We start from the raw sequence: 11,369 nt of genomic DNA, 5'->3' as shown, positions 1-11,369 counted from the left end.
GCTCAGGTGTGGCGAATCTTCTCTGACAGTCCTGGCTCAGGAAGATGGAGGGAGAGGGAAGTACCCACTGCTGGCCAGGCAGCCCCCCACGTGCCTCCAGACCACCCCCAGGCCTGCCCACTCGGTAGAACTTCTCTTGGACAGTGGGTCTGGTTTGTAGCCTAAAAGTGAGTCCTCAGCTTCCATTCTTCAAGGGCGCCGGGGCTTCGGAGGGCTGGACACTGCACTGGGGACAGGGAGACTCCTGGCCCCGGGACCAGCTGGGCCGGCGCTCACCCCACCAGCTCTCTCCTGGCCTCAGCTAGATTGGGGGTGCCCTGCCTTCTGGCTCTAGACCTGCCTTCTAGCCTGGGGGGCTGGGGCCCGTGCTGTCAGTGTCCAGCACTCTGGGGGTGAGGGTGGCAGCTGCCTGCTGCGCTCTTGCTGCTGGCTCAGGGTGGTTCCTGACCCCTGGCGTGGGATTCCGGGGAAGCAGTGCCAATGGCTGGAGGCGAACCCCTGCAGCCAGCTGGGCAGGTTTCTGTTTGCCGCCCTCCGCTTCTCTCCCTTGAGTGGGCTGCTGCAGACAGCCAGGGCCTGAAGGCACAGAGCAGGGGCTGCTGTGGCTGTGACCCAGTTTCCCCATTCCCCTCCTAGAAAAAGACATCCAGGCGGCGGGTGGAGAGGTGGTGCGAGCCTGGCGCTTGTCGCTTGTGATTTGCTTCCCTCTGCCCTAGCCCCAACACCTGCAGGCAAGGGACTCACTAAAGGTCTTGGCAGGTGAGGGGACAGAGGAGTGCAGGTGAGACTGAGCTTGGGCCAGTGCAGCAACTGCTAGAGACGAGCCCCTATCACTGCTGCAACCCACTTGAAGCTCCTGGGACCAAGGAGTCCCCTGACCTCCTGAGCTTGGGCTCCAGCCAGATTCTAGGGGTCCCCCAGTAGATGAGAGTGGCCCCCCCACCCTGAGGTTTATAAAGCCCTGAGGTCACCAAAGCCTTTCTGCCTCAGAGGCTCCCTCCTCAGAGAAAAGGAAGTGCTCAGAGTTGACAAAGGGGCTCCCCCCACCCCCAGTTCCCATCTCCCCAGCATGGGAAAGGGATGTCTAGGGTAAGAGGCCCGCTTTGGGGTGTGAGGAGACAAAATCACACAGGAAAGGAAAATGTGGCGAGAAACAGCCCAGAAACAGGTTTCTGGCCCCTGACCCCGGCGTGGGCAAAGCGGGGCAGGCTTGGCTGGGTCGGGTGGCCGCTCCCTCCCGGCCTGCTCTTTGGAGACCCTGGGAGTCTTCATGTGATGATGTCATGCTCAGAGCTGGACAGAAGAGAGGAGCTGCTCAGACAGCGGAGCCCCGGGCGGGCACCCCTGGGCCCCAGCCCCTTTCTCCCCGGGCAGGAGGCAGAGGCAGGGCCGCCCCTCCCCCGCTCCAGCTGGGCTCCTGTTGCTCTCGGCCCCACCCTGGCTGTGCAATGTCAGAAGGTGGCTCAGTTTCCCGGGTCTAGAAGCCAAATTCACCAGCTTGGCAGGGAGGTGCAGCCCAGCCCTCCTCACCCAGGCCTTCCCCACGCCCACAGAAGGTCCCAGAGCGACATTCCCTAAGCCAGCCAGGGCAACCCCCAACCATTCCCGCACCTGGGCATGGCCCACACCTGGGTGGACCCCGGCGCAGGCCCAGGAGGCCTGGGGACGTCACAGCCTAACCACCCACGTGCTGAGAGGGGCTGCCCCTTCCAGCCTGGGAAAGCACAGGTGGGCAGGGGCGGGGGGAGGGGGAGGAGTCTCAGGGGTTTCCAACCAGGAAACAAAACTGAAAGGACGAACCCAGCTTCCAAGCACGTCCGTGTCACACGCAGGGGTGGAGGGGCAGCGGGGCCCACCGTTCCGCTCCACTGGAGGAGGGGCTGCCCCACCGTGTGAGGGGCCCGAGGAGGCCCGGAGGCAGGATGCGGTGGGTGCTGGGCCCGGCCCCTCTCGACTTTCACTTCACTTCCGGCCTGAACCTCCAGAACCCTTGTCCTGCCTGTGTTCCAGCAGGACCTGGGCCCCGTAGACCCCAGCAGAGGGCGAGGCAGGAGGATGGGACAGGAAGGGGCTGCCCAGACTGTATGGCGGTGAAGGGCAGGGCTGGAGGAGGAATCCCAGCCACGCGGCCATCACCCCCATCAGCCAGGTGGACAGGCTCCCCTCGCAGCTGACCTCCCGCGCAGGACCACCTGAGGACGAGCTGCTGGGTCAGGAACTGGTAACCTCGCCCCATGCTGACGCCTGCAGGGCTGTGGGGAAGGGGGAATGGAAGCAGGCCCCTCTGGGGACCCGCCAGCCTTAATTGAACTTTGGGTCATGGCCACTCCACAGGCCATGACCCAAAGGGACATACTGCCCTGGGAAGCTGAGGGGAGGAATATCGGAGATGAGCCCAGCTGGAAGATGCTTCCTGGGAGGGCCTGGGGGGGCCATCAGGAGGCCCCCAGCTAGAAGGAAGCTCTCCCCACTGCAGATGAAAATGGCTTCCAGCTCTTCTCACTAGGGCTCTGTGGGTGGGGGCTACACCGATGGGGCCAAGAAGGGAAGGTCACAGAAACTCAGGACGGACCCCGGCCCCTCTCTCCTCCCCACACCAACCTGGACCTTGCTGTCAGAGCCCCGGGTGTGACCATCCCACAGCAACAACATCCAGACCAGCCCAGTGGCAAGGGACCCCCACCACCCCTCTTCTGAGGAGACCGCTTTTCCCACCAACGCAAATAAAAGCACCGCAAACCAGGGAAGTTAGAAAAGTCTCTTTTTAAGTTTTTAAATTAAAATTTCACCCTGGTGAGATGGGATTCTGATTCGGGAACTAAACCCAAAGGCAGGCTCTCCACTTTGGACCTGGACATGCAGCGGGAGGGGCAGGGCGCCCAGGGCAGTCAAGTCCCCTGCTGGGCAGAGCCTGGCCTTTGACCAGTCAGCTCCTCAGTGCCACATCAGCCCTGCACATTCAGCAGGAGACAGGGGTGATGAGCTATGGGGCCACAACCAGCAATCAGAGGTGGGGAAGAGGCCATGGGGAGAGAGCCCTGATACCAAGAGGGCCTTCCACAACTTTGGCCTCAGGCCCTCCTGGGACCTGCAGCTGCTATGTGGCTGCCCGGTGACTACAGGAGTGGTGTCCTCTTCCAGATTCCAGAAGGCATGGCTGTTAAAGGAGGCAGCTGACAGATGCCTTGTGCCCGCAACATCACTCCATCGGCTCTGCAGCATGGCAGCCCTACCCCCGAGCACCCCAGGTGTGCCAGGCCCATTCTCACGCACATTAGTTATATTTATATATTCATATATATTATAGTTATATATTAAAAACAGAGGAAAAACTTGCCTGAAAAACTCCTGAAGGACCCACGTGGCCCAGGAAGTTTACTGTCCCCCCCACCCACAAAAATTCTTTTATAAAATCTTCCAGTGCGATCTTCGGGAAACCCCCTGCCCTCCCCGGCTCCCCCCTCCCTGGCCCTCCTGTGTCCCCACAACCCTGGGCTGCCCCCAGCTCCAGCCCAGCGCCCGGCGGCGTCCAGTCTCATCTCTGGCCGTCCATGGCCGCCATGGCTTTCTGCTGGGCGCCCCCCTGCTGTGCTCCTGGGGGCCACGTGGGCTGTGGGCGGTGGAGGTGGTGGAAGGTGGTGGGGGAGGAGGGCGGGATCCAGGGCGCCTGGTGGCTGGGCGGGGACGAGGCCCAGAAGGGGCTGAAGTTTGCAGGTGGGGAGCAGGCTGCGGCTGTCATGGGGCTGTTGCTGCTCTGCAGGCCCTCGGAGGCGCGGAGCTTGGAGAACATGGCCAGCGCGTCGGGGAAGTTGGGCGGCGTGGCAGGGGTGTTGCTGGGAGTGCACATCTGCGGGAGAGAACACGGGTGTGGGGAGGCTGCCTCGGGGGTCCCCGAGCCACTGGATGGGGCTTACCCAGGTCAGCCGCTCCTTTACTCCCATTTTTCAGCTTCATTCATTTTCGCACAAGCAGCTTCCACAGGACAAAAGTGCCCTCTCCCCGAGCCAATACAAACAGAAAACAAGGACAAAACCCAAGAACCTTATCAAAACCAACGGGGTTTCATGAGGCCTGGAAATGACACCCCGAGGAGCATTCAAAGTAAATGGTTAATTGCACCCAGGAGCTAAGGTGTCAGATTAAAGTGAAAAGGGCAAGGGGGCAGCCCAGGACACCACTGTTCCACGCCTTCCCTGGGCAGGGAGACCAGCTGACTGCCCCACCAGCCACCCTCAGATGCTCCCAGGCTGCTAGGCAAGGGAGAGCGGCCAGCGGGGAGGCTCTCCCTCCTGTGCCAACCCTGGAAAAGTTAAACCACATTGGTGGATGGGTTCACACCACACTAAGGGTGACAGCCACCAGGCCTTGAAGGCTTTGCCTCCCTTAACAATGACACTTAGTGGCTTCAATTATCCTCTCTTTATGACAAATGAGGAAACTGAGGCCCAGAAGTCAAGTCACTTGCCCGAAAATGCACCCACAGCAGAGGGCAAGTTGAGAAGACGGACCTCCCCAGCTCCCAAGTTTGCAGGACCAAGCTCTTAACATCTACTGGGCCACGCTGCACAGACAGAGTCAAGAGCCCCTTTATATCCGGGCCCCTTGAGGACACAAACCAGGGATTTCAATGTCCTGTGTCTGTAGCCTCAGGCCGCACACACAGCTGGCCTGCCCTTGGCTGCAGGCTGGCAGTTTCTCTGTCTGTCCAGCCCCTCAGTCCTCTTCCTGGGGGTATACAGTCCCCCATCTGCTGTCTTCTGTCACTACCCTGGGGGCAGGGGCTGGAGTGCCATCCAGGAGCACCTCGTCAGCAGCATGGGCAAGAGGCAACACAGAGAACAAGACCACACAAAACTGGCTGGGACCTCAAAGCTGCTTTCTCCCTTTCCCAGGAAGCCACAGGAGTCCTTCTTTGAATTTCTCCTAATTTTAGCAACACTGGCCCCTCCCCCAGGCACAGGAGTTGGGGGAACAAGACTTGAGGGCTCTTCACCTTGAAAGAGGGAGCTTTGGCAGGGCGCAGTGGCTCACGTCTGTAATCCCAGCACTTTGGGAGGCCGAGGCAGGCGGATCACCTGAGGTTAGGAGTTCGAGACCAGCCTGACCAACATGGTGAAACCCTGTCTCTATTAAAAAATACAAAAATTAGCTGGGTGTGGTGATGGGCGTCTGTAATCCCAGCTACTTGGGAGGTTGAGGCAGGAGAATCACTTGAACCCGGGAGGTGGAGGTTGTAGTGAGCTGAGATCGTGTCACTGCACTCCAGCCTGGGTGGCAGAGCAAAACTCCGTCTCAAAAAAAAAAAAAAACCAGAGGGAGCTTTCACAGCTAGAAACCGGAGGTTGTGTAGGGGGTGTGTAACATACATGGAAGGGGGACACTAGCACACCCTGTCCATTGAGCCCCACACCATGTCAGCACCCAGGGCACCAAGGGAGCTCTGACCCTTGCCTTTCTAGGGGTCCTCAGGGGGAGGCCAAAGGACTCAATGCAGAGGCCTGGCCCCACCCAGACCTTTCCCCTCCTCCCTCCACTACTCCCTGCCCCCCCCCCCTCCACCGCCACCCTCTGGGGATGACTTCTCGGCAGCAGGAAACAATGAATGAAGGGTGGGGGTGGAGGCCAATTGCATCACAGCATCGTGACCGACTTCCCCAGTTCCCCGCCAGCCAGCGAGGCCTGTCTCCTCAAACAGCCGCCAGAGAACAGCAGGGATGATGGCTGGCAGGCCTGTGGTGGCCTGCCTGTGTGAGCTTGGGCAAGTTCCTGAACCTCTCTGGAGCTTCTCTCTGCTTTTGTAAAATGAGGGTTTTGAACCAGATATGCCCCCTCGGCCAGTTCTCAAGAAAACCCATTGTCCCCTGTACCCTTGTCCTCCCACTTCAAGTCTGTAGTGCCTTTCTCCACTTCCAACTGGGAAGCCCTCCTTATCAACTGGGAAGCTTCCAACTATGGGAATCTACAGTAATGTACAGGACAACCATTTATCAGTTACTCATGACTTCTGGTTTTGCCATTTTGCCGTTACTGGTCTCTAGTGTTTCGTTTTTTGATCTTTTTCCTTTGACTTACTTTGTCTAAAATAAATTGCCAGGCCGGGTGCAGTGGCTCACGCCTGTAATCCCTGAACTTTGGGAGGCCGAGGCAGGCGGACCACCTGAGGTTGGGAGCTCGAGACCAGCCTGATCAACATGGAGAAACCCCGTCTCTACTAAAAATACAAAATTAGCCAGGTGTGGGATTACAGGTGGCACGTGCCTGTAATCCCATGAGGCAGGAGAATCGTTTGAACCCAGGAGGTGAAGGTTGCAGTGAGCCAAGATCACACCATTGCACTCCGCCTAGGCAATAAGAGTGAAACTCTGTCTCAAAAAAAAAAAAAGAGAAAAGAAATTGCCAGCTGGGTGCAGTGGCTCACACCTATAATCCCAGCACTTCGGGAGGCTGAGGCGGGAGGATAGCTTGAGGCCAGGAGTTCAAGACCAGCCTGGGCCACACAGAGACTCCCCCTGCCCTGGCCTTTCTCAAAAATAAAATTAGAAAAAAAAAAGAAACCACGAACTTTTTGAGAGCAGGGATGGTGTCCTCCACTGTGCTGCTAAGGCACTCAGACTTGGGCACTGATGTGTGTTGCTTGGGCACTGATGTGTGCTGCTAAGGCACTCAGACTTGGGCACTGATGTGTGTGACACTGGTTATGTGTGTTACAAAACCTGCTGCCTTCCTTGAGGGAAGCTTCAAAAGAGACTTAGCATCTCCTTGGGATTTGCAGAGGAGGGGCAATAGGAACTAAACAGGATGCCAGACCAGCTCTTCCTGGGGAGCCTCCCTGTTCTCAGCCCCTCAGAATGGCTGTAGTATCTGGAAGTTCTGAGCTTTTTGGGATGGCCACAGCTGGTGGGAGGAAATCTCAAGGATCCTCTGACAGGAGATGGCAGGAAGCTTCGAGACTCAAGCATAGGCAGGCACTGGCCATTTCTCCTGGTCAAGTGCAGGGGACGGTGTCTCCTGGAGATGAAACCCTCTTGGGTTTCTAAGAGCCCTGTGGCCAGCACCATGCTCCCATCATACTCAAATGCCATTTTGGCTTGATTTATATACAGCATCAGCCATTCTGAGAAAAACTAGCTAAAAAGGTCAAGACAGACCCCTCTACTTGTCCTCTGTGACTAGATGAAAACAGAGAGCCAAAGGCAAGGGCTCCAAGTGTTAAAAATCCCAAAAATGCACCTAGAGTCCACAACAGCTCTCCTGGGGAACAATGTTTTAAGATCCCTATCGCTGAGCCCTGCCCCTCCTCCCCCAGCAGGGCTAATAGGTAACTAGGGGGGTAGGGTACAGCAGGGATGTCCTGGGCCTCAAGAAAGCAGAGTACCCCATGGCCAGGAGGGCAAAAGCTTGGGCCTGGGCCAGAATGAAAAAGAAAGCAAATCCAGACCCCGGACCACTTCTCTGTGTGCTGGCTGGTGGAGCTCAACACAGAGATTAAAGACACATTCCTGGCCTTATCTTGGGTCAAAATCTGTGTGTCCTCCTGGCTTGGGGGATGTATGTCCTTCCAACTTCCCAGTCCCCTTGGGCTTCGGAAGGTTGAACAGATCTTGGTGGGTAGAGCCCGGCTTCCTGAGCCAGGGTGGATTCATGCCTTTCCTGTTCTCTGTAGCGCTGGGTGTGTGTGTGTGTGTGGAGGGGGAGGGGGGAACCACTCAACAGCACGAGGGGGTCCCCATAAACACAAGCACCCCCAGCGCCCTCCCTGGGCCCTTCGCGCGGGCTTCCCAGTGCCTCAGACGTCCGGGCATCACCCGAGCCCCCTCCCCATCCCCTGGCTCTGGGGTCCCCCAGCTCCTGAGCCCCTCGCCAGGCCCCCGGCCCTCTCCCCCTCCCCCCAACTTTGGCGCCGCTTCCCCTCAGGGACCAGTGCCGGGCACCAGTCCCGAGGCCAAGCAGCAGCAGCCCGGGAGGCGGGCCTCAAAGTTGGAGGCGCCAGCGCCGGCCCGGGAGCCGCTCTTTCCTGGAAGACATTTTGGCTCTTTGTTTACATTCGCGGCGCGGCGCTCCCCGGCAACATGGCTGTCACCGCCGCGCTGACAGCGGCCCCGGCCCGCGCCCCTGCCCGCCGCCGCTTACCATCTGGTGGTGGTGGTGGCTGTTGGGAATGTTGGTTTCTTGGAAGAACGTGCTCAGCGCGGTCTGCGGACAAACAGGGCAGTGACACGGCGGGCCAGGCGGAGTCAGGAAACGCAGCGGCCGGGCCCCCCACCGGCTCTCCCCGCCTCCGCGCCCGGCCCGCGGCCCCCGACCCTCGGCTGCCCCACGTGCAGGGGGGAGCCGGTCCCGGCCCCGGTCCCGCGTAAGACCCGCTCGCGGGCGCCGATCGCCTTCTGGGCCGACAACAGGAGCGCTCCCCGCCCCCGCCGCCGCCCGGCGTCCCAGACCCCCGCGACCCGGCCCCGCGGCGGCCAGGCTCGCACCTCGAACTGCCAGTGGGCCGCCTGCAGCAGCTGCTTCGCCTGGTCGGCCGCGCAGCCCGCGGCCAGCACGAACTGGTTGATCATGACTTGGTGCCGCAGCTCGTCCATGTTCACCGACATGGCGCGGCGCGGTGCCCGGCGTCTCCGGCCGGACGCAGACGCGGGGCTGCGCGGGCGCGGGAGGCCGGCCGCCCGGGGCTCCGGGGCTCGCGCTCACCGCTGCTGCCGCCGCTCCGCCGCCGCCCGCCCGGCGAATGTTGTGGTTCGACTCCCGCGGCCCGGCCGACACCACAAACAACAGCGCGGGGCGGGGCTGGGCCGGCCCAACGTTCGGGGACCGCCGCTGATTGGCCGGGGCGCCGCTCCGCCAGCGCCCGGCTCCCGTAAGGACGTTCGATTCGAATCCTGCGGCCTGTGGGGCCCTCACTGCTTCTCTTTTCGCCCGGCCGCGCCCATTGGCGGAGCTCGGCGCCGTGGGGCTCCCCAGCATTGGCCGGCCGCTGTGTTTTGGCTCATCCGGCCTCGTGGTTGGTCACGGCCGGGCGTTCGGGGCGGGGCCGCGCACTCTGATTGGCCTCCGGTGGTCCTGTTTGAACTCAACTTGAAAACCCGGAGTGCCTGCTGATTGGCCGAGGGCCCTCTGTTTGCTGTTGTAGGCTTGGGGGTGGTGCGGCCAAGTTCATTCATTACTTCATTGAAACAGAACATGCTCAGCTGGAAAAGCAAGACAGAGTGGCTTTGACTCATTTCCTCTGAAAGATGTGGTCATCTCGAGAAACAGAATGATCAAAATAGAAAACAGAGCCTTTGCAGCTGCTCAAGTCTCAAAAGCATGTAATTTTTAAAAATAACTTTCAAGCAGTCCAATTAAAAAAAATCTTGTATTGAAATATAACGTACATTAGGAAAGTGCGATGTCGCAGGTACAGCTCCCAGACTTTTCACCAAGTGAACACCCAGATCAATTAACAGAACGTTACTTGCACCCTAGGAACCCGCGTCCTGCCCTCTTCTAATCACTACCCACCGCAAGGATCGAGCAGTATTTTCTCAGTTTTTAGACCAAAGACTTTGCTCTCTGAAGATGGAAGCCAAGACTTACGTACAATAAATACGATATGCAAGGAAATATGCAAGGAAAAAAGTGAGACTTTCTCAGTAGCCAAAATGCCAAGTCAAGAATTTTTTCTTGTTAAATCGGTTGACCTAACTGAAGCTTTAATTTTCTTTTTTTTTTCTCTTGCTTGTCACGAAAGCTAAGATGAAGCTTTAATTTCTACCATCTTTTAAAAAAACAACGGGTGGCAGTAGGGGTGGAGTCTGGGGTTGGGATGGCTTACACCTATAATCCCAGCACTTTGGGAGGCCGAGACAGGAGGATAATTGAGGCCAGGAGTTCAACACCAGCTTGGGCAACATAGCACAGACTCCATCTCTACCAAATAAAAACAAACAATAACAAACAGTGAGTGTTTCTACAGAGATACTGTTTCTCAGTGGTAGCCCTTTAAAGTCCAAAATTTGGTGGTGGTGGTTGTTAGATAGGGCTAGAGTGACATGATCATGGCTCACTGTAACTTCGAGCAATCCTCTTGCCTCAGCCTCTCGAGTAGCTGGGACTACAGGCACACACCACCATGCCTGACTAATTTTTGAATTTTTAGTAGAGATGAGATATCACTATTGTTGCCCAGGCTGGTCTTGAACTCCTGGACTAAAGTGATCCTCCTGCCTCAGCCTCCCAAAGCACAGGGATTACGGGTGTGAGCCACCATGCCTGGCCCCAGATTTGTTTGTATGTGCTGAGCTTCCATCTTCTGGATTAGGGTTTGATCTTCAGGGCTGTGTTTGAGAATTGTTGGGGTAGGAAAAGAACTAGGAGTTTAAGCAGATTGGGGAAGGGGCAGAAGAGATTGGGAAGATAAATATTGTTAGGGATTCACTGTTAGAATTTCTGTTTCCGGAGAACTTTGTGAGTTTTTATCTGAACTACTAATTACAAAGTGTATTTTAACCAGTTAAAGGTCTGCAGAACAGAAGGAGGCTTATAATAAGAAAGCACGTCGTGGTTCTATCTTGACTTTGCCTAAATTGGATTTAACTCCCTATCTAAGAAAACTTGACAGTATGTATTTTTAAAGTTTACAAACAAGAAGAAGATTACAATTAAGGTTAATGTTTCTGTACTGATGAAAAACAAATTCAGGTACTATCATGAGCTCATTCCATTTGGTTCGTTTTTTGTTTATTTGTTTGTTTTGAAGGAGTAGGAGTCAGCTTTTTCCTGGGAATGGCCCTGAAGTACACGTGGGCTGGGACCTGGCGTGTGGCTGGAGACTCCAGTACAGCTTGCAGCCTTCCCGTCCAGTAATTGCAAGTTGAAAACAAAAGTGAGCAGCCAGCAGCATACATTGCCAGGGAGCTCAGGCCGCAAGCAGCCCAGAAGAAGGAAGTACTGTCACTGTGGGGCTCCAGGTTTTCACAAGTACATGCGGGTGTCAAACATGCCAGGGCCGTGAGTAGGAGGGTCTACCCTGGGGAGAGACATTTCTGGCTGTAGTGGAATGTCCCCTATGAGCCTGTAGGTCTTAATTCAGAAGTAAGTTCCCAAGGAAAGCAAGAGTCCAAAGTTGCCAAACCTGTTATTTCCTGGAAATCAAGGCAGTTTATCCAGTTTATGTAATGTTTAACAATTGCAGGGCCCAGCTGTGGGCACCTGGGCAGGGCATGGAGGGCAAGGCCCCCAAGCCAGAGAGACTCAGGTTCTAGTTATCTTCTGTGGGCCTAAGGTCACTCAGGAAGAAGGAAGGAGAGCAACAGAGCCCGTGATTTGTGGTCCTGACACATGGAAGTGCTTAATCCATATTTTGGCTTCTGAGAATCCGGTTGGAGATG

General features: G+C 57.1%; 1 protein-coding gene across 1 annotated transcript; it reads right to left on the bottom strand.

The window, feature by feature from the left end:
* Nucleotides 1-2,744: 2,744 nt before the first annotated feature.
* UBALD2 (UBA like domain containing 2) lies at nt 2,745-8,874 on the bottom strand. Its single transcript, XM_001151089.8, has 3 exons — nt 8,475-8,874; nt 8,131-8,193; nt 2,745-3,847 (listed from the first exon to the last, which is right to left on the bottom strand). Exons 1-3 carry the CDS (start codon nt 8,592-8,594, stop codon nt 3,536-3,538), a joined length of 495 nt encoding a protein of 164 aa, XP_001151089.3. The 5' UTR covers nt 8,595-8,874; the 3' UTR covers nt 2,745-3,535.
* Between the last annotated feature and the right edge of the window lie 2,495 nt (nt 8,875-11,369).

Source organism: Pan troglodytes, chromosome 19 (genome assembly GCF_028858775.2).
Source record: "Pan troglodytes isolate AG18354 chromosome 19, NHGRI_mPanTro3-v2.0_pri, whole genome shotgun sequence".
Taxonomy (NCBI): Eukaryota; Metazoa; Chordata; class Mammalia; order Primates; family Hominidae; genus Pan; species Pan troglodytes.
This window is presented reverse-complemented; position numbering and strand designations above follow the sequence as displayed.